The sequence below is a fragment of the Malania oleifera genome, chromosome 11 (genome assembly GCF_029873635.1).
Source record: "Malania oleifera isolate guangnan ecotype guangnan chromosome 11, ASM2987363v1, whole genome shotgun sequence".
Classification (NCBI taxonomy): Eukaryota; Viridiplantae; Streptophyta; class Magnoliopsida; order Santalales; family Ximeniaceae; genus Malania; species Malania oleifera.
In genome coordinates, this window is record NC_080427.1 from 8,974,305 (window position 1) to 8,997,864 (window position 23,560).

Here is a 23,560-nt window from a genome sequence, read left to right on the forward strand (position 1 = left end):
TCATAAATCATCGCTTCGGTGATTTAATCTTGTATAAGAAGGTCAGGTTGGGCAAACAAAAGGCAATTGCCCAAGTATTTAGCAATTATGAGATGTCCTATCAAACTTTGCTAAAGTGGATGGAAACGATGTGTGCGTACAATCCTGGTGTTGTAGTCAAGTGGAGGTGGGCTCCTGTTTCAGGTTGGGAGAATGCCGCAACGTTTGTATTTGTATTTTGGTCATTTGCAGCATCTATTCATGGTTTTCGTCACTGCCCTCCCTTTATATGTGTGGACGGGACACACTTATACTGTAAGTACAAGGGTAAACTCCTAATTACAACGTGCCCGGATGCAAATAGGCAAATATTTTCCCTTGCATTTGCAATTGTCCAAGAGGAAAACCTAGATCCATGGAATTGGTTTTTGTGTTGTCTTCGTTCTATTACCGATAGGGATGACATTTTCCTGATATCAAATTGGCATCCAGGAATTCTCGTTGCAGTGCAACACAATACTGATTGGCAACCACCACGTGCCCACCATCGATTCTGCCTTCAACATGTGGTCAAAAACTTTAATACGAAAGTACAAAGTGTCAATCTGAAGCGTATGACTAAGCGAGCAGGAAGGGAGTATCAGGTAAGAAAATTTGACAAGTGGATGGAGCGGATATTCGATAAAGGTGGAAAACCAGTAAAGTCATTTTTTGAGCAGATCCTTCCTCATTTGTGGACTCAGTACCATGACGGTGGATGAAGGCATGGGAATATGACCACAACCTTGTGGAATGTTTCAACGTCGTTCTAAAAGAAGCTCGTAGCCTCCCAATAACGGCCTTTGTGCAACTAACATTTTAACGTATTGCACATTATTTTAACAGCCGACGGGAGGCTGTTCGTAAGGCAATAGCTGGAGGAAATGTATTTACTCCACATATTTCTCTAGCGATGAAAAGAGGGAAGCTGAAGGTGACCAGACATCGAGTCGCGACGTTGAACTGGTCTAGGAGTACCTTTAGCATCTCAAGTGCGCAATTGGGGCCACATAAAGGAAACATTGTCCAAACTTTGAGCATAAAAAATGCGAATGCTCATGTAAAAAGTGACAAGATTTACACTTTTCCTACTCCCACCTTCTCGTTGCATATGCAGAGAAAGAGCTGAACGTTGTCCAGTATGTTGAGTCATGTTGCAACACTTTCGAGTACTATGCGACATATGCAGCCGATTTTAATCCGATTATGCACGAGGCGTATTGGCTAGCATCCTCGTTGCCGACTTTGTAGGAAAATCCTGTGTTTGCTTGGCATAAAGGTTGGCCTAGGAGCTCACGTCTACAAAATGAGATTGACGCAAGGGAAGGTAGGAAGAATAGCACGTGCAGCATATGTCATCAAGAAGGACATAACCGCACAAAGTATCCAAGAAAGACACAACCTGGGGATGCATTTGGGCCTTCCCATTGACTTATTATGCACTTATAAGGGTTCTATTCAGAATTCCACTTGTGAGTTTATCCCACATTGGAAAAATTGAGTGGATGATGAGTGCTTATATACATGGTTGGGCCCAAGACCCAATAGGCTTAAACTTTTGGGTCAATTTGGTGTTCACGCATGTGTATCAAGCCCACCCATAGGTTCCTTTGGTGATAACAAGTGGTATCAGAGTCGACAGTTCATAACTCTAGGTTAGTGACATCATAAAAATCGAGACGTGAAACTAATTCTCCTGACGTGCAAACAGTTGGTGGACCAAGTGTGTGATCGAGGCCACTAAGGATCATCTAGGCCTAGGATGGATCCTAATAAGGTCAAGATGTGGGAGGTAGGATTGGTTTGGAGGCATATGGAATGTAATCCGAGACACGTAAGGCACCAATGGTAAGACCCACTTGAGCAACTATTAGGGAATTTGGCTTACTCCCATAAGGGAGATGGTTTTCGTTCAAGGGGTAGCGATTGGAACTCACAAGTGAGGGGGAGATTGTTGAGAATCCCACTTATGAGTTTGTCCCACATTAAAAAAATTGAGTGGATGATGGGTGCTTATATACATGGTTGGGCCCAAGACCCAATAAGCTTAAGCTTTTGGGTCAAGTTGGTGTTCACGCATGTGTATCAAGCCCACCCATGGGCTCCTTCGGTGCTAACATGTTCATCTCCACTTTTTGTTATTATTATTTTTACTGTATTTCATTGGTACCTTTTGTAGGATCGATCCAGAGTTGAGTGATCGTAGTGTCTTGATGATGGGCGATGAGCACCAGTTAAGCCGAGCGTGGGCTGATTGTCACACCGACCCCTTGTACTACCGAGGGGCCACATAGTTTGTCGAGGGCTGGATAGATGTAGATGACCGCATCATTAGATGGATACGCGATGCGGGCTTCTATGAGATATATCGGGTTGGCCATATCCAGTTGGATTGGCATCTGATGACTGCTTTCATGGAGTGATGGAGACCAGAAACGCACACAGTCCACCTACCGCACGAGGAGGCGACTATCACACTCCAGGACGTTGTGGTTTTGTTCGGGCTACTGATTGATGGGAGGCCCGTCACTAGTCGTACTGCTAGACCAGTAGAGGGTCGTGTAGACCATCAGGGAGGACTCGAACTGTGCCGTATGTGCGAGCAATTGTTAGGGGTGGTGCCACTTGCTAGCGAGTTGGTTGGTGCCTGCATCTGTATGCGGTTTCTTGAGGGGGCGATGTTTCTTCAACTCTCAGAAGATGTAGATGCGCATACTGTAGCATGCCATGGACGAGCCCACCTATTGCGTTCGATATATATGATGCTATTTTGCGACCTTTCAGGGAGTTACACGCATCTAATGTTCCTTACACTCCTTGCGGACCTGGTAGAGATTCGCTTATATAGTTGGGGGTCGACGACATTGACGTGGCTTTACAGGGAGATGTGCCGTGCTGTTGACTAAGCGCAGCGGGAGATCTCTAGCCCACTCCGGTTACTACAGGTTTGAGTTTGGGAGAGATTCCCCTCCTTAGCTCCTACATGGGAGATCGATTATGTTTATTTCATATGTATAGGATCAATTATTTTTATTTTATTTGTATAGCATCGATTTTTTTTTTTCCATTTGTATATCATCGTTGCATTGTTTGTGTTTAGTTAGGAATATTTATTCATTTTTCCCCAACATATATATGTGAATGACACTTCTATGTATATAAAAGTTTTGAATGAAATTTGTGAACATACTAATTGATCTCAATATTGACGCGTGACAAACAAATCTCATTGGAACATCCAGCGAAATTTGTTTGGGAAATAAACCGATACTTACACGTGGCAAATCTCGCTGTTACGTAAAGATTAAATTAGAAAAATTTTCTCCAAACAAAGTATTATTTAATATTTTATTATAAAATAATATTCAAATGGGGAAAACCTCCACATGGCAACACAGAGTATTGGAAGGTCGTTTTCTTCAAGTATTTCACCCATCTCCCCTGCTCTGTAAACAAACACCGTTTGTCCTTTCTCTGCTGCAGCGCGTTGCAGCCTCTCTCTCTCTCTCTCCCTCTCCCTCTCTCGCTCTCTCTCTCTCCATGTCCATGGAGGCTCTCCGTCTCAATCTTTCTCATTTCTTACCCCTGCGCCCCGAACTCTCAAAGCATTCCAATGAGGCTTCCAAAAGGAAGAAAAGGAGCAGCTTCTGCACGCCACTCGTCGTCACTGCCACATTTTCGAAATCAGCGGCCGAGACCTCCCATAAACCCTCCGCCGCCACTCCCGTGAAGTTCCTCTCCCCCGCGCCTCCCCTTCTCAGGGCCTCCGCCGATTCCCTACAGTACCCCTCTGGTTGCCTCGGTGGCATAACGGACCGTATTGTGGCCGACGGGTTGCTCACCGCCATGGGCTGCCTGACCAACATTCTCTCCTCCAAGGTCTGCGACGTGGCGATTGAGTCGCCCTTGCAGTTGGCGACGAAGCTCTCCGAGCGGTTGCAAGCTCAAGTCTGGCTCAAAAGAGAGGATTTACAGCCTGTGAGTTTTATTTATTTCTTTATTTATTGAAAAAAAATTCCCCAATTTCATTCTATGTTATAGAATGCGAGTGGTTTTTTTTTTTTTTTTTTAAGTTATTTATCTATATTTTGATGAATTTGTTGTTTTTGATTGTGGATAATCTGTAATAATGTGTCCAATTTTCAGTTTTGTCTTGCGTGAATTTCATTATCAAAATATATCTCTTTACATGTTTAGTGAAAGGTGGCTGTTTTAAGATATCTACGATTTCATGGATTCGCAGCCAGTGACTTTTATTTTTATGGTTATATCATAAAAAATTTGAAGCATTTGAATATAATCTTTGACTTTGATTTAGTTCCAGGGGCAGAGATTGGGTTGATTTAGGTCCCAAACATTATGGAGACCAGTAAATTTATCATCTTTGTTTTTTTGTTTTTTGTTGTTGTATTGTTTTATGTTTTTTTTTTTCATTTGCACGGGAGAAAATTTACTTTGAAGTTTTGATCTCCACGGCTTTTTCTGGAGTTCTACACTTTTGTACACAAAAATTTATTTGAGGTGTAATGTAAAACGTAATATGTGGTTGGTTTTCTATAATATGCTTATGTAGAAATTAGTGCACTGAACTGCTGGACGAAGTTGAAATTTTCGTATTCAGATGAGGTAAGCTACTTTGTATTATTGGGTTTGTAGGTTTTCTCATTCAAATTTAGAGGAGCATATAATATGATGGCAAAGCTTCCTAGAGAACAGTTGGAAAGGGGGGTTATATGCTCATCAGCCGGAAATCATGCCCAAGGGGTAGCTTTATCTGCACAGAGACTTGGTTGTGCTGCTGTTATTGCCATGCCTGTTACCACACCAGAAATTAAGGTTTGAGTTTTGTTTGATGCAATTTCTTTTATTTATTTTTGATTGTAAAATGGATCGCCTTCTCTTACTTGAAATAGTTAATTTTATTTATAAAACTTTTCAGTGGATGTTAGTTGAGAGGTTGGGTGCCACTGTTGTTCTTGTGGGTGATTCTTATGATGAAGCACAAGCATATGCTAAGAAACGAGCTGAAGAAGAAGGTCGTACATTCATTCCCCCCTTTGATCATCCAGATGTCATCACGGGGCAAGGAACAATTGGGATGGAGATTGTGCGACAGATGCAAGGCCCGTTGCATGCAATTTTTGTTCCTGTGGGTGGTGGTGGATTAATTGCTGGTATTGCTGCTTATCTAAAGAGGGTTTCTCCAGAGGTCTGTTGGTTGCAGTAAGAATTATTCTTGTCCTTATTATTAATGTCCTGTAAGGTTGTGTGCATTTAAGGCTGTCGGCTGTTTAAATGACCCAGTGGCCCAAATCTCAATTATGTTGTTTCTGCATGGGAACATGGTTGTTAAAATCACAATCTGGATTGTCCTACTTTACCCAAACAAAACCATGAACCCTAGATAAAATTACATATTTCTAGGATCACATTAGTATCGTAATAGGATCGACAGGATTGGTGGACCACCTAATAGGATTGTAAGATCCTGTACTACAGTATATTTTAAACCTTTGTTGAATTTCTTGCACTATAGGCTTGGTTTTTGTCCTGTATAACTTGTACAAAGAAATGGACAAGGTAGAAAGTTATTTGATTGAACTAATATTAATGACATTATAGACTCAACAATTTATTTTTATATTGATTTTGATTAAGTGGTACAAACATTGAACATCAATGTTTAGGTTGAGGAATGCAATAGTTTGAACACTTCATCTCTCTTCTATATGAGAGCTATGCAATTCTCTAGGTTTATCATGTTAAATTGTATAAAAAATAGCATACAAATGCATTTCTTATATTTATTTATATTTTTAGTAGAATTTCACAATCCACGATCCGATCGTGCTGCCCCTCCTACTGATCCTATGTAGGATCCTATTTTAACAACCTTGCATGGGAATATTTCATTTTCTGAATGTTTCAGCTTGATGGTGTCCTATGTAGTTGTGTTAGTTTAGTATAGACTATAGAGTAGTACTTATTTTACTGGTTTATGGGAATTTTTGTCCACAAATATTTATTTTGAGCACAGCCAGTCCGGGAGTAATTCTCCCCTAGCTGATATTATATTCGCACTCTCTCCTTTCTTTTCTATGGCTTGTCTCCCCAGCACTGCTGCTTCTGTTTTCAGCTATTGAATCAGATCTCCTGGATTCACAACACGATATCAGACCACTAAATGTCTCTGAACCTGATTAATATGACTTATTTGTAGCCTATTCTCTTGCCCTCTTCCTTTCTCCCCCTTGTCAACTCTCAAATTAGTTGACAATTTAAATAACTCTCTTGCTTACTTCCCCTCATTGACTCTCAATTTCTCCCCCTTCTCTAAACCTGATTATTCTTGTCCTCTTTTTTTATCTCTTGAAAATCTGCATATATGTAAGGTTTCCAGCTTTCTAAATGACTTAGTGGCCCAAATAATCAATAATCTCAAATATGTCGTTTTTGTATGGGACATGGTTGTTAAACACATGATCTGGATCGTCATACTTCACCAAAACAAACCCAATCTTTTATAGAATCACAAATTGGTAGGATTGTTACAGGATCAGCTGTATTCGAGGGTATTAGAGGGATTGATTGTAAGATCCTAGGATACACTATATTTTTAAATATTTGTTGAATTTCATTTAATATAAGCTTGGTCTATGTTTTGTATAACTTGGATAAATGCAAATTTTAGTGGCTTTTTGGTATCACCGTTAAAAATATTTACACATGGAAACAAAACCAAAAATGAAAACTGAAAACTAGAAATAGAAACTAAAAACTAAGAACTAGCAACTTGTTTAGTTAGTATAAACCTAATCGAACTCATGTTCATCTTTATCCTTGAATCAAATAACAACTAGAAAATATGATTAAAACTATAGAAATGCAAAAGAATATAAATTAGGAAAATTTTACATTCACAAATAGAAATTAACTATGGTAATTTTATTTAGTTATTATATTTTTAACTCAATTTTTAATGCTCCAAGAACAATCCTATTGCACATGACTACTGAAAAATGACAAAACAATATTTTTTTGAGTGACTTCTATTGTTTTTTCAAAATTTTATGATTTGTTTAATTTTAATTATATTTTAAAATCATTCGGTAATTTTATTGTAGTTTTAATTAAAAATTTTGTATAGAATGGATGATTTCATCAACTAAACTCAATTCTGGACAAATTGAATTTTAAAATTTTGCGAAAACTTACAACAGAAAATTAGAAGTAGAAAGCTAGCTATAAAGACAGACGTATTGTTGTAACCTGTTTCTTCATTGTATGGCAACGAAAACAAAAATGATAGCAAACAGACCCTTAGGAAGTGATTTATATATGATATTAATAAAATTATAGACTCAATTTTTTTTTTTTTTTTTTTTATTGATGTTGATTTAGTGGTACAAACTTCAACGTCAATGTTTAGGATAGGTTGAGGAGTGCCATTTGAACACTTGATCTCTTGTTGGGGGCTCTACTATATGAGCGACTTGTTATTTTCTTAATCCCAAACACTTACTAGCCTATTTTCTAGGTTTATTATATTTGTAATATTTGAAAATAGCATATAAATGCATTAAATTTATTTATTTATACCATCAGTAGAGTCTTGCAATGCATGATCTGATTGGGCAATATGATTCTTCTAACCCCCAAGTATTGAGGACCCTATTTAAACAAACCTTGTATGGGAAAATTTCATTTTTTGTAAATGATTGAGCTTGACAATATATATATAGCAGTGATCATTTAGCATAGAGTTGTATTTATAGGGGCATATTTGTCCCATGGAAATCTTTTATTTAGAGCATGGTTGGTCTGGGAGAGTAATTCTCTCCTAGCTGATTGTATATTTGCTCTCCCTAACTGTCCTCTCTCTTTTATGCATTTGTCTCCTGTTTTCCTGGCTATTAAATCAGATTTCTCAGATTCACAGCGTGATATCAGACTGCTAAACTTCTCTAAACCTTTTTAATCAGACTTAGTTGTAGCCTTTTCTCTTCCTCTCTTCCTTTCTTCTCCTTTTGACTCTTATTAGAAACCTCTTTTCTGGTTTCAGAGTTGTCTATGTTTTCTTATCCTTTTCTTCTCAGCCTTGTGCATCTCTTATGCGTGTTGTATGGGCCTACGGGGTCTGTTTATGTGAAGTTGTATGCTCGTACTGGGAGACTGCTGTTTCCTCTGGGTGGTTGTGATGTGGTGATGCTGTATTCTTGGATTGGTTGCCGGAAATCTTATATCAGTTGCTGTGGTTGGTTTCAAATTGAGTTTAATCACTATGTTTGTGCCTCCATGCTCCTAGCTGCTGTCAGCTTGTGTAGATATTGTTTGTCTTGTTTCTGAGTGCCTGCAATTATTCATTGTGTTGTGCTCTATTTTGCATGGTCGTTGTAAGGCTCCAATTATATCTGCAATTCTTGTTAGGATTTGGTCGTGGCTGCCTCTTGAAATTCTGGAACACGGTTGTGTGCTCGTGTGCTGCTGCTATTTTGCTGTGTTGCTGGGTTGCTCAGCCATCTCTCTTTGGTTCTCCTTGCCTTCCTTGCTATGTGACTGGGCAGTATATTTTGTGCTTCATCTTTTGTATTGAGTGTATTGTTATGGCTTCAACAATAAAGATTCAGCTAATAGTGTTGATATGTAGATTGCAGCCCTAAAAGTGGCTGGCTCTGCTAAATGCTAATTATCTTTCATGATCAGAGGCTATGTGGCTGTATATCAATGCAAGAGACAAGATTAAGCTCCATCTCAATGAATGGAGTAAACGGATATTGTTCATGTGTGGTTGTGGAATAGTATGAAACCAAGGAAAGTTGCAGCTATTACTGGACTGCAAACCCATCTTGGATGATCTCAGCAGAAGTTCCTCTTAGGATAAGAATCAAATTGTTATGTTTGACCCATACGAGAAGTTCTTCAAGTTTGTCCATGATAGTAGATTTGTAAGCACAAGGGCTTTTGGGGGGTGATTTAATCTCTACTAATGAAATAAGTTCTGAATTGGGATGCTTGGGAAGCATCAGAACAGTTTTTGGCTTCTAATTTGTCTTAGTTAAGTCCTGAGCTTCAATGATCAGAACTTTATTGGACTTGGAGAAAATTCATTCTTTCTACGAATGAAGTGTATGCTAGAATCCAGAGGATCACCTAAGATGGATCTAGCTCCTCTCAAGCTTTTCCAAGGACAATTCAGTTATGATTGGTGCTACCTTTGGCTGTGGGAAAGACTGAGGAGGTTTGGCTGAGGTGGTGCTGGTTGTGGTGGTACTTGGGTTTGCTTTGCTCACAGGAAGGAAAGTCATGCTGGTGATTGTTGTTCAGATCTCCAAGCCCACAAATCATTTGCTGATGGTGATTTTAAAGTAGATGACACCCATGGTCTTAAATTTCCATGAAATAGTCGAAACTTTCGATGGAATTTTCGCTTTCCACCACCCTCAAAATCAAATGATAGTCAATTTCTATCTTACATAATTTCCATCAAAATTTTCACAAATCATCCAAAATTTATTGAGATCTAATTCTTTGAAATTTGATTATGAAATTAAAATTTCCTTGAAATTGATTTTTTGAACTAGTTTTGAATTAAACTTGAACCTATTGTCGAAATATGATTTTGTGAACCAGTTTTGAATTGAATTTGAACTAATCATTGAATCTAAGTCCTGTCTAATATCGAAATATGTGTGTGTGCGTGTTTTAATAATTTTAACCTTCTCAACTCTCAAGAACATAAATATTTTGATGAAATTAGCAAGTAGTTTCATAAAACAAAGTTTTAATTCTAATATAAACAGTATTTTCTTGTCATATATTTAATTAATAATTATAAGTAAATATAATATAATTTGTTAGATAAAAGATAAAAATTATTTTTTAATTTTAACCCATTGGATGCTGAATTTTTTGTCATTTTCATTTTTTCATAAGGGATAAAACTAGAAAATTGGCCTTTAGATTTTCCTCTTAATGAATTAGACATGTTTTTAAGTACGATTCAGTTAGATAAATTTTAAGAAAATTTAGAGCTGCCATCAAATACTATCATGTCTAACCGATCACTTATTTAGTGAACTGATTCAAACACTGCCTATTTGCCTCTGTTTAGAGGCTGCTCATATCAAACGACCGCCTCCTTAATAAATCTTCATCTATATTAAAATAAAGATTAACATGAACTATAACTATTTGACTTTTCAATTGTTTTGCAAAATTGAACTTTGATATTAGTTGCTACAGTCTGTCCAACCTTTCTTGTGTAAATGAGTAGTATTTGATTGTAGCTGATAATAAGTTGTATTTAACTTTAGTTGATTTATGAATTTCATTTATTGTTGCCTCTTTTACACCACAGACCCGTTATTGATATATTTCATTTACATTAATTTAATTTTAAATCTTGCGGTATTATGTTTGTTAATGATTGCTAAGTTTCCATAAAAATTTCCATGCCTTAATATTGGTTTCCTTCTTTCTTCTAAAAATAAAATTGAAATTGAAATTGGAATTGGAATTGGCATTGGAATTTTCTTACTTTTGAAGCCTTAAAAATTTAGTAGAAGTTGAGATTTCATACCTTGATGACACTCGACTCTTCTATATATTGAGGAGCGAGTACATCGTGCCTTGAAAGGAGTGTAACAACACATTTTGAATAAAAAGTGGGGTACATTTGACGTATATTTTGCGGTAGTTTTAATTATCGGCATTGATTCTTGAGCATTTGTAGATGTGCTGTTTTAAGAAGAATGTTGAAAACAAACACTTGGGTGGGTAACTTTCATTATTTTCTTGATATTGAAGTTGTTAGAATTAAGGAATTAACCTTGTTGGAGTGATTCGATTGGATTTGTTAGGTTTTCCTTCTTTGCGCTCATGATGGTTTATGTTATCTTCTGGAGTTTTGTTTGTTTTCTACTTATAGTTGTTTAGTTCTTAGTTTTAGTGGTTGCTGGTCTTTGGCTTTTTTGGTTTGGTTTAGTTAGTTTTAGGGTCTTGAAGTTTGCTTTTGTTGTCCTAAAGTCTCAAGATTGGAACCACGGTATTCTTCCGCCATGAGTGAGGTGTTTTCTAATTAAGTTAGGAGGTGCCGCCCTCTTTTACCCAAAAAAAAAAAAAGCTTGTTGGAGTGGAAATATACTTTAGTCTTGCTCGATGAAATCACTTTGTTGGGAGTTGGTTTCTAAACCAACTCAAACTCTTGTATCCAAATCTAAAGTCTAGGGATGATGAACCAAAATTTAAACCTAAATCCTTTGTGGTGGGGGTGGTTCATTTGTTTGTGGAGAATCCTTAGCAGAGACACTAGGATGTTGTGTAGGATCCTTTATTACCTAAAAAGCTCTGGGAGTAAATTGTCAGTGTTGAAGTGTAATAGAAGCCTTAATCTTGTGTAGTAACTTTCGCGTCAATTGGGCTAATTTCAATTGAAGAAATCGATTTTTGGGTACTAAACGTGTTGGTGTGGCAACCTTGCTACCTAGCATAGTAACAAACATGCTGCAGCTAGTGCTTGGTGTCATGGGCTAGATATTTCACACCTTTGTGAAAAGACTGTGTGGTGCTAGTTAAAGCACTCTTGTTTAACTAGCCAGCCTAGCGTTTATTACAATTCACCAACATACCACTTTCATTGTCATTCAAGCGAATATAAGCGGAAGAAATAAGCAACTTATGAAAGTAATGACACGCAAACAGTAAATATTGAAGCAATGTAATTCATTATCAACACCTTCATTAAGAATGGGTGTCTAGCGAGGGAGATAAGTAGGCTAAATACGTTTATAATAGCTAGAGAGTTTTACAAGTTGATGAACACTCACCCTCCCCTAAAGAGTTTTGTATGCTATTCTCACTTTGGCACTAGGAAACATCAATAGGACTAAGGAGGAGTCATACTCCCTTTTTAGCCTAGGAAAAAAACTCTCTCAAAAATAACTTTACACTAGTATTTACATGATGGAAACTCATCCCAAATGCACACGACAAGCAATCATAGGTAAGTATAATACCCTAAACAAGCTCGGCTCGTGATACTCCCCCACTTATGCAGTCAACATCTTTGTAGACTTTGATGCTAGGTAATTTGTCCACAAACTGTTGCATGTCTTCCACAAAAGCCCAACTGATTTCTTCGTTGCCAAGGCCTTTCTACTTCACTAAAAACTCCTATTGCTTCTTCATTGAGGATGTGAACTTTTTATCTATTAGGATGTCTTCAACTTCTTGTCTGTTGAGTTTCACTGTCTTCAATTCTGCTCTGGTTGATTGCTTGGATCTTCGGTGTCAGCGTTGACGGCCTGAGGCAGCTAACGTAAAACACAAGATGCACTTTCATCCAAGTTGGAGGGTTAATTCTTTAAGAGACCTTCTCGACTTTGGCCAATATAGGGACTAGTCCTTCATATTTATGAAGTAGTCTCCTATCTCGTCCTTATAGTGACCTGATCTGTTCAAGATTGAGCTTACTAAGAACCAAGTCACTCACGTTGAAGCGATACAGTCTTCTCTCCTGATCTGCCCACTTAGTCAAGTTCGGGCGATCTCAACATTCTTTCTCCATTCTTTAATGAAAATGTATGCTCTTGGACTCTTTCCTTTGTACAACTCGTCCATTTTCTAAGGTAACAATGACTGTTGGCCTGTAATAAGATCAAATGAATTTTTGTTAGTTGTTAAGCTTTTTGAGGCATTGAAACATAATTGAGCGACATCAAGTAATTGCACCTAATTCTTTTGATTGGCGTTGAAGAAATAGTGCAAGTACACTTCTAGTTGCCAGTGAATCTCTATGTCTGTCCGTCTGTTTGTGGATGGTAGCTCAAAGAGATGTCAAGCTATGACTCGAGGATTTTGAAAAGTTCTGTCCAGAAGTTGCTAGTGAATCTTAAGTCTTGGTCATTGATAATATCTTGGAAAACAACTCAATACTTCACAATATGGTTGAAGAATAGTTATGCTGTCTCCTCTGTGGAACAATACTTCGATGCAGGTATAAACGTACCATACTTCTAAAACCTGTCTATAACCACAATTATAGACCTTGCATCTCCCACTCTGGGCAGGTTGGTGATGAAGTTCAATAAGACGCTTTCCTATAGTTTAGATGGTACTAGTAGGGGCTCCAATAGCCCTGCAATCTTCTTCTGCTCCACTTTGTCTTGTTGGTAAGTGAGACAAGTTCGGGTACAATCAACCACATTATCATGCATGTTTGGCCAGTTGTACCTCTACTTTAGTAATGCCAAAGTGTGTTGCCATCTTGGATGTCTAGCCCACGTGGTATCAAGACACTCTCTCAATAGTGCCTTCCTAAGATCTCTAGCTCATGGCACAAAGAGTCGATTGCCATGGGTCATTAGCAATCTGCCTTCCATCCAGAACTGACGTGTTTTCCCTTTTTTATTAGCTTCATGAGATTCTGCGTAACTGGATCTTTGGCTAAATTCACCTTGATGCGCTCCCACATCATTGTGGTAATGGTACTTAGCGTCAAGTGTGTTACCACCTGTAAGGGCACTAGCCCGGCCTTTTTGCTCAAGGCATCAGCAACTTGGCTCATCCGTCCTGCGTCCTGCCTTTAACTTAAATGAGAAATCAAATTTTGCCAAGCATTCCTGCCATCGACCTTTCTTGGGTGACAACTTTGGTTGTGTGAAGAAGTGGCTAACACTCGAGTTATCCGTTTTAACAATGAACCTTGACCCAAGTAGATAGTGCCTCCACATGCAGGGACAATGGATCACCACTAGCATCTTTTTCTATTAAGCAGTGTACTTCCGTTCCACTTCATTAAGCTTTACGACTCTCATGCGCAACTTTTACCTATTGTAACTAGACTTCTCCAAGGGCGTAGTCTGATGCATTTGTGTGTACCTTGAAGGGTTTCATGATGTCCATAAAAGCAAGTATTGGATCTCTCATCATGACATCATTAAAGTCATCAAAGGCTCCCTGACACTTCTCTATCCAATTCCATCTTTAACCATTCTTTAGTAGTTTTTTCAAAGGAGTAGTTCTCCTCAAGTACCCCTCTACGAACTTCCTGTAATAGTTGGTAAAACCAAGAAAGGAATGTAGCTCCTTCATCGTCATTGGGATCTTCCATTCTTGAATAACTCTCACCTTCTCCATATCCATCCTGATATAACCTTGTTCAATCACATGATCAAGGAATTTGATGCTTCGTTGAGCAAAAGAACACTTGTCTTTCTTTATATATGGATTTCCTTCAGCCTGTCAAACATCTTTCGTAGATGCTTTTTATGTTCCTCCAAAGTAGCATTATAGACAATAATATCATCTTGGTACATTACGACAAACTTGTTAAGATACTCCCAATATACTTGGTTCATCAAGGTACCAAATTCGCAAGCGCATTTGTCAACCCAAATGGCATCACCAAGAATTCATATGCCTCATACTGCGTCAGACAAGTTGTCTTCGGCTCATTTCGATAAGCTATTCTCACCTGATTGTAGCCCGGCCTCAAGTCAAGTTTAGTGAAGTACTTGGCATGACTCAGCTAATCAAACATATTGACAATCAATGAAATAGGATACTTGTTGCGCATTGTCACCTTATTGAGCGCACGGTAGTCTACACGTATCCGCATGTTTTCATTATGTTTCTTCTGAAACAACACTGGTGCTCTAAATGGTGCTTTGGAAGGTCAAATATATCCCTTTTCCAACAAATCATCAAGTTGTCTTCTCAACTTTGCTAGCTCTAGAGGTGTCATCCGATATGACCCCTTAGCAGGTGGTTTCACTCATGGGAACAACTTGATCTCATACACCACACCCTGTTATAGAGCCAAGTTGTGAGGCAGCTTATTTGGCATCACCTCCTTGTACTCATCCAACACTGCTTGGATGGTCATTAGGGGTGGCAAAACAGGTTAAAGGGCAGGGTTTGGGCGGGTCATAAGTAGGTTTGGGTTTGGGTTTGGGTTTGGGTTTGGGTTGATCCGTTTATTAATGGACAACTAATATGTAAACCTAAACCTGCCCATTTAATAAACGGGTTGCTAGTTTGAAACCACCACGCAAACATGCTCATAATAAAAACAGATACTTACAATCACACAAAAAAAAAAAAAAACAAGGACATTAACAAAAAAAAAAACAATATATTAATATAAGTATAAAAAAACCGATAAACTAACCATGCTCCAAATTTTAACACCACAATTTTTCTCACTAGTTCAGTAATCCAAAGTATAAAGCCCTTTTTCGGAAACAATTAGCAAAAAGAGAGAAGTGATGATTACAAATTTGAAAAGGTAAGAAAGCTAATCAAATACCCAAACCCCAAATTTTAGCCACACAAATCAACACAAAAATTCCTATTCCAACCAAAAAAGCACTAGCGGTAAAAACTCTAGAGCAACAATTTCTATATACTCAACAAGAATGAAAGAGAATACATGAACCACTTAAATCTCTTTGTCGTTCCAAACACAAAGTTAAACGAACATTCCCCACATCACCAAACAATTTGCAGAATATATAAAGATATCAAGAAACACATTTTTCCATGAGCAAAATAACAATGATAAATAATAACTAAAATCAAAAGCCAACTTGGGGCCGAAGAAATATATAAAGGTGAAAAGTAGTGGTTATAATCAAATTGGGAAGAAAATCCAATCAAGCAAAAGAAGAAAAAGTTACAGTGATACAGTAAAAAAAAAAGTTAAAAGGGGTTCAATGCCGATTGTCATCGCCGAACAGTGCTGATTTGATTTGATCATGTTGTACCGCGAACAAGTGCTCGGTGCCTTTTGCGATTTTGGCTCAAATTGGGTTCAGCTCCAGCCCGACACTATCTAGCCACGTGTACGGTTTGATTTCATTCACCTTAGAACATCATAGGCGACGATACTGTCCTCTGGTCTCGTATCGCGAACAAGGGCCTCTCCTGCTCCCAACCTCAGCCCTTGGGCAAAGCCCCCATCTCATCTCTCTCTGGTGAAGAGGGTTTGGGCTGCTGAAGTTCCTGATTGTCATCGCCAAACGGGTTAAAGTGCTGATTGCCGTCGCCAAAGTCTGAGAGTAGCATGGGGGGTATTGTCGCTGCAAGCTTGCAGCTGCGGCTGGGCGTGGGTAGCAGGGACAGGGTCAACACAGGTAGGTTTAGGTTTTATTATATATATATATAGTAAGATAAACGGGTCACCTGACGGGTACCCGACCCAAACCAGTCTGACTAGTTTAATAAATGAGTCGAGTTGACCCTGTTTAGGTACTAGCTCTTGATCTATTTCTTCTTCTACCACCTCTGTGGTGAGATACGTCTCTATTCACCCCTTCTCAATCCCTTCTTCAGTTGCATAACAAAAGGCATGGACACTGCCTAAGTCTTTCTTAGGAATTTCATTCCTAAAATGACTTGGAAGTAATCCAATGACATCATTGTGAAATTCACATGACTTGCCTGCTGCTTAAGATTCACAATCACTTGCTTGGCTACTTTCACTTTCAGAGTAGATTTGGCTACAGAATTCATCGCTTTCATGCGTTTTGAATCCTTCTCCTAGGATAAATTGAGTCTCCCTGCTTCTGCCTGTGAAACAAAATTATGGGTAGCCTCGGTATCCACCATAGCACGGGTAATTTTCCTATTGATGCTCAAGTCCACAAACATCAATCCTTCCACTTGTGTAACTTTAGGTGCTTTCTTGTGCTTTTCTAATGCGTTCACTAGCCACATTGCACCCATCCTCGAGGTATCCTCTTCCTCATCATTCTCTAATGCCCGCTCCACGATGGAACCTTGTAAGGCATTTGGTGATAACTTGTGACAGCATTCAACAATGCTGTGAGGGTCTTGACATAAATAGCATGAAATTTTATCCTTTCCATTGGGTGTGCACCTTGTGACAATGAAGCTTCTTTTGAAGTTGACGCCTTATTGTCGGCTCCCCCACTTTTGGGTTTGCCCTTCTTGAAAGACTTTCCGTTGTTTTCACCCATGCCACTTTCTTTGGACGAAGTGGTATTATCACCAATTGGTCCATCTCTACGGCCACATTGTTGGTTGTCGTCTCGGCTTGTGCTTCTAGCACATCAATTCTTTGGGTATTGGTCAACATTGTCATTTACCAAAGCTCTACCAACCCAACAACGAAGGCAATTGAAATCAAGTAGCAAATAACTGAGCTCTAACACTAGGTGTCATGGGCCGAATATTTCACACCTTTGTGAAAGGACCGTGCGGCGCTAACTAAAGTATCCTTGTTTAACTAGCCAGCCTAACGTTTACCACAATTCACCAACAGAACACTTTCATTTTCATTCAAGTAAATATAAGTGGAAGCAATGAGCAACTTATGAAAGCAATAACACACAAGCACTAAACATTGAAGCATCAACACCTCCATTAATAACATATGTCTAGCGAGGGAGGCAAGTAGGCTAAACACGCTTACAATAGCTAATGAGTTTTACAAGTTGATGAACACTCACCTCCCCTAAAGATCATTTTATGTTCTCAACAAGTTGAGGCACTACCAATGACAAAAGGAAGATCAACCAGAACGTGCCTCTAATGGGAGTCATAATCATGGTAGATCAAAGTCAAGGAGTAAGAAGAATTTTAAATGCTACAATTGTGGTAAAAGGGAGCACATCTTGAAGGATTGTTGGCATAAGAAGAAGAATGTAGGGAAAGCTCCTGAGGAGAACACTTCTCAAGGATGCGCTGCGAGCACCTCCAGTGATGGTGAAATCCTATACAGCGAAGTGAAAACTATCTCTAAAGGTGGTAAGAAACTCACTGATATATGGATCATGGATTTAGGAGCAACCTAGCATATTGACCTCTCGCCAAGACTGGTTCCACTCATATGAACATGTTTCAAGCAGTTCTGTGTTCATGGGTAATGATCATGCCTTAGAGATCACTGGTGTCGGTATTATTAAATTAAATATGTACAACGGTACGATTCCCACTGTTCAAGGGGTACGACAGGTGAAGGGATTGAAGAAAAATTTTCTGTCTCTTGGACAGTTGGATGACCTCGGCTACAAGACCCATATTGAAAAAGGGATCTTGAAGGTTATCAAAGGCGTGCTTGTAGTGATGAAGGCAGAACAGATCATGACAAATCTATACACACTGTTGGGAAATACTATACAATAGGGAGACACATCAGTTGCATCAACCTAGGAAGAATCAACGATAATGTGACATCGCAGACTTGGCCACATGTCCGAATGTGGTTTGAAGATTCTTTCATAACGTAATCTTCTTCCTAGGCTCAAATTAGTAAGTTTACCTTCCTATGAACACTGTGTTACAAGTAAGTAGCATAAATTAAAATTTGATGGATCTACTGCTAGAAGCAAACACATTTTAGAATTAATTCACTTGGATGTTTGGGAATCACTTCTTGCATCCCTAGGAGGAGCAAATTATTTTGTGTTATTTATTGATGACTATTCCAAGAGATTATGAGTATTTCCAATTAAGAAGAGGTTTGATGTGTTTCTAGTATTTAAAGAATTCAAAGCGTAGGTGGAACTTGAATTTGGAAAAAGAATAAAGTGTTTAAGGACAGATAATGGAGGAGAATATACAGACGGCAATTTTATTTCATTTTGCAAGTAAAAGCGTATTCAAAGGTAGTTCACTATTGTAGAGACACCTTAACAAAATGGCGTAGCAGAGTAGATGAATAGAATCCTACTAGAGAGGACCAAAGTCATGTTGAAGATTGTAGATCTAGTCAAGGCATTGTGGGCTGAAGCAGTCAGAACCGCTTGTTATGTAAAAAATCGATCACCGTCAACAACAATTGGTTTGAAGACACTAATGGAGATGTGGACCGGTAAGCCAGCCTAGTATTATTCTCTTCACATTGTTGGATGTCCTATATATGTAATGTATAATACCCAGGAAAGAACTAAATTGGACTCAAAGTCCAAGAAATGCATATTTTTGGGTTTTGCTGACAGAGTCAAGGGGTATTGCCAGTGGGATCCCACTGCCTGCAAGGTCGTAGTCTGCAGGGATGTGATATTTGTAGAAAATGAACTGTAAAATAAAGAAAACAACAACACTCTAGAAATGACTACTACTATTTAGATAGAAGAAAATAAAAATTCTTCTAAAGCTGCACCAAAGCATGAGGAACATAAACCAAATGAGGCCAATGATATAGAAGTTCGACATTACGTACGTGAGACAAAGAAACCATCATGGTACTCAAATTATGTCATGGCAAACAATATTGCATCTTGTCTTCTAATAGAAGATGGAGAGCCATCAACTTTCCATGAGGCTATTAGTAGCAATGATGTTTCTTTGTGGATGACAACAATGCAAGAAAAAATTAAAGCCTTGTACAGGAACAATACATGAGAGCTTGTTCCATTACCATACGGATGTAAAGCCATTGGAAATAAATGGGTCTATAAGATCAAGCGAGATGACAACAATCAAGTGGAGCGATATCGTGCAAGACTAGTGGTGAAAGGGTATACTCAGAAAGAAGGTATTGATTTTAACGAGATATTTTCTTCAGTTGTTACTTACTACTATCAGAACTGTATTGGCTATGTGTGTTGTGTTTGATTTATATCTAGAGCAGTTAGATGTGAAAACTACTTTTCTTCATGGAGAACTTGAAGAAAAGATTGACATGCTCCAACCATAAGGTTTTGAAGAAAAAGGAAAAGAAAACTTGGTTTCCTCACTGTCTGTTTGAAGTTCTTTGAATCTAAACTCTCATTTTATTTTTCTTTTTTTGGTGGGGGGAGGGGGTGGGGGTTTGTGTTTTGGGGAGGGGATTAAAGAGTGCAAGAAAAAATTTATGATCATCTCTTATTTTATGATCAGAACTGCAAAAAATAAAATTTGGAACTCTAAAGAAAATTATAAAAATTAAACTTATTGCATCAGAAAATCATTCGTGTAAATTATAAATTATAAAAATTAATAAATAACTAAAAAATAAAATGACAACAAAAGTGTCACTTTATAATACGGGTATGGGCTCTTGTGTTTGATCCGTAGTCTTTGGTCACTCATTGCTTTCGAAATTTGAAATTGCCAGAAAAAAATTCAATAAAATAGCATGAGACCATCTCATACATTCATAAAATAAAGCACATACATATGGACATGCGTATACTTGGATAAAATGATACTTATATGCATTTTTTTCCTATTTGTTTTATGTCATAAGTTACTGTCTTTTGTTGTCATTTTATTTTTTGTGCATTTCTTAATCTGTAATTGAATGATTTTATGATGCAATGAGTTTAATTTCTTTAAGTTGCTATTGAGATCCATGTTTGATTGGGATGATTAAGAGTTGAGAAAGAAGATGTCAAAAGAATGAGATGATGTACACTTCTTGTTGTCTTATTCTTCCTCTATTTCTCTATCCTCATATTTTTCAGAAAAATGATTAGGAAAGAGAATTAGGAAATGAGTTTCAATTTTTAGATAAAGAACAATCAATATACAAAATAGTCACAGTTCAATTGTTCTTAAAGCCTGTATGAGACTACTTGCGCTAATACAAATGAAATATTCTCTCTCAGTGAATTTCTTGAAGAAGAAAAGAAAATGAACAACTTTAGCTAACTCAATTTTCCCACTTCCCAAACAAATTGAAAGATGAATAAATCACTAAATGAGTCACTCGGCCATCTGTTTTTGGGTACACAAGACCGGAGAGGGAAGCCTTTTGAAGCCTAATGGGGAAGATTGGGATTTAAGAGGTGGACACACCAAAGGTGGCGTCACTTCCTACCCGAAACACATAAAACAATAGTAGTCTTTCTAAGTTGATTGTCAATAGTTTTTTTCTAGTGTTACATCCTGGTTGAATTTAAAGCAGTGTGAAGAACTTCAATTTATTTTTTGCAAAAATTTTGTATGTTCTCTAAAGGGTGTTACTTTGTGGTATTAATATTTCAAAACATTGGGGCATAATTGTGAATATGGGTTACAACTATCCAAATTCTAAAATGGCTTTCTTCAACTGCTCTAGGAAGGAAAGGTCACAAGCCAAGCGAGATGAATCTTTATCTATAGCTAATAAAATTGCAGAGTGGAAGGAGTACAACAATCAACTCGATTCTTCTAATGATGAGGGAAAACCAGTCTGCAAAGTTCCTACTAAAGGGTCAAAAAAGGGATGCATGAGGGGTTAGAGTTGATCGGAGAACTCGCATTGTAACTATAAAGGTGTAAGGCAGAGGACATGGGGTAAGTGGGTCGTAGAGATTCAAGCGCCAAACAAGGGTAGAAGACTTTGGCTTGGTACATTCCCAACACCATTCGAAGTTGCGATGGCATATGACGAGACTGCAAGGGCCATGTACGGTCTTGTAGCCCAGCTAAATCTTTCAAATAATGCTTCAGTGAAGGACAATACTTACTCGACATCTACATCAAGCTGTGATTCTAATGTGACATTTGGCTCTTCAGACATATCAGCCACTGAGGATTTAAAAGTGAATCTTGTTTCACTGAAGAACAAGCTTGAAGAGGGGATGAGTGAATCACAAGTTCATGCAATACCATCTGCTAGCTCACAAATGACTTCAGTTAAGTCAGAAGCCAAGGACAGGGTTGTGGGTATGGATTTTGTTCCTCCCACGTCCAATATGTAGTTGTAATCTTCTGGCCAGCTCGGTTTCAAGAAATCCAAACTATAATTCACACATGATGATGCTTCCTGATCCATGTTATCAAGACACCCAAACAATTTCAAATTTGGAATCTGCAACTAGAATAAAAAATTCGATGGTTTTCCAATCTGCAATTGACTATACTGAGAATCCGTTGATTGTTTAGCATCATAGCTCAAATTACATCCCAATGTTGAGTTGCACAAGTGACTAGGATCCATAGTATTGAATAAATCATCAACATTGAACAACTCTTTCTCAAAGTAATCCCACAAAAAATCCAGTCCACCAATATCAAGGGTCGTGTATAGTCCTGTAGCAAATGACCATACATGGCCCTTGATATTGGTGGACTGAATTTTATGTCAGATTACTTCGAGGAATAGTTGTTCAATGTTGATGATTTATTCAATACTATGGATCCTAGTCACCTGTGCAACTCAACATTGGGATGCAATTTGAACTATGATGTTGAACAATCAATGGACTCTTAGTATAGTCAATTGCAGACTGGAAAACCATCAGATTTTTTATTCTAGTTGTAGATTCTAGATGTGAAATTGCGTGAGTTTCTTGATAACATGGATCAGGAAGCATCATCATGCATGGATTATAGTTTGGATTTCTTAAAACCAAGCTGGCCAGAAGATTACAACTACATGTTGGATGTGCCCGGAACCTTTGATTTGAAATTACCAGATCTTGTGTAAATTGGTTGAAGAGAAAGAATACACATTCATTCCTATGTGGGCAAAACGCTAGTCTGCGTTTAGCTCATGTGTATCTGAAGTATGCCCTCTTGTTGTTAGGCCTTCTTGGGTGTGGAGATGGTGGATTTTTAAGTAGTAGGTGGAGTGCAATTTGCAATTGGCTTTTAAATTCCTTTTCAGCTAACACATTTGTTCTTTATTGTTGCTAACCAATATATGAGCTGATTCTCTATAGGTTTTTAAAATGGGGAATTTAGCTTGCATTTGGGTTTCTTTCTTCTTTTGTTTTCCACTGAGCATCTAGAGGCAATGACTTGTAATAGTTTCCATTAGTTTTTTTTTTTTTTAACAAGACATCATTGAGAGGCAATGACTTGTAATAGTTTTTGTCATTACACTTTTGGTGGTTGTAAAATTTCTTTTGGTAGACCCATGCAAGATTCAATTTCCCTTGTTCCTATTTGCCTCTTTTTCCCTCATGGGTTTTGTGTTTTGTGAGGCTTTCAAAGGTAATTCCTTTTGGTCTCTCCCTTACAGACATTGAGCAAGTCCATGAAGAAGTGCATTTGGGTGATTACAAAGAATGCCAAAGGGGCAGAGAAGCTTTATCAAGAACTGTTTGACATCGGTTCCTCTTGGGCCATGATGGAAGCGACTCTAAATTTTCTAGGCCAGCTTGTGAGATTTTTAAAAACTCGAAAGAGGTCCTTAGCTCTTTGTAAAACCTCGAGGGACATTTTTATCTTTTGTCCTATAATATATCCCTTGTATCTTCTAATTTTGGGCTGGACATGAATATATTTTTGCAATTGGCATGCTTCAAATTTTATGTGCAAACATATTTGGATCTCTTTGTGAGTAAGAGGCTCTATATTTACATAAATGTGTACCCTATGCATATTTGCTCCAAATCCATTTCCACAATTTTGTACATCTCTAAAATTAGAAAATAAGACATCCCTAATAAAAGTTCTCGTTTCTAAAAATTTAACTTACAATAACCATCAACTCCCTTTTTTTTTTTCTTCACTGTCTTGCAAAGTATGAATTGAATTTGACTAAAACAAGTAAAGCTAACTTTGGCCAAAATTGCACAATTTGAACAAAAATAACATTATTTGAATGAGTTCAAAAGCAAAGGCCAATTTTTATTGAACATTTTATTTTTTCCAATCAACCAAT

General features: G+C 37.9%; 1 protein-coding gene across 3 annotated transcripts; it reads left to right on the plus strand.

Moving 5' to 3' along the window:
* Positions 1–3,449: 3,449 nt before the first annotated feature.
* On the plus strand, positions 3,450–23,261 carry LOC131167294 (threonine dehydratase 1 biosynthetic, chloroplastic-like). Of its 3 annotated transcripts, none has more exons than XM_058126044.1 (4): positions 3,450–3,996; positions 4,675–4,854; positions 4,958–5,227; positions 8,446–8,843. In XM_058126044.1, the coding sequence occupies exons 1-4, from the start codon at positions 3,559–3,561 to the stop codon at positions 8,467–8,469; spliced, it is 912 nt and encodes a 303-aa protein (XP_057982027.1). In that variant the 5' UTR covers positions 3,450–3,558; the 3' UTR covers positions 8,470–8,843. The 3 variants fall into 3 exon arrangements, with proteins under 3 accessions (XP_057982027.1, XP_057982026.1, XP_057982028.1); XM_058126043.1 differs by having other exon boundaries at positions 3,468–3,996; positions 4,958–5,241; XM_058126045.1 differs by lacking the exon at positions 8,446–8,843 and adding an exon at positions 22,916–23,261 and having other exon boundaries at positions 3,479–3,996; positions 4,958–5,241.
* The last annotated feature ends 299 nt before the right edge of the window (positions 23,262–23,560 follow it).

Excerpts from the sequence above, each read along its gene's own strand:
- LOC131167294 (XM_058126043.1), top strand. The coding sequence starts at position 3,559 with ATGTCCATGGAGGCTCTCCGTCTCAATCTTTCTCATTTCTTACCCCTG. Across the intron at positions 3,997-4,674 it reads AAAGAGAGGATTTACAGCCT|GTTTTCTCATTCAAATTTAG; the intron begins GTGAGTTTTATT and ends TTGGGTTTGTAG. Across the intron at positions 4,855-4,957 it reads TTACCACACCAGAAATTAAG|TGGATGTTAGTTGAGAGGTT; the intron begins GTTTGAGTTTTG and ends AAAACTTTTCAG.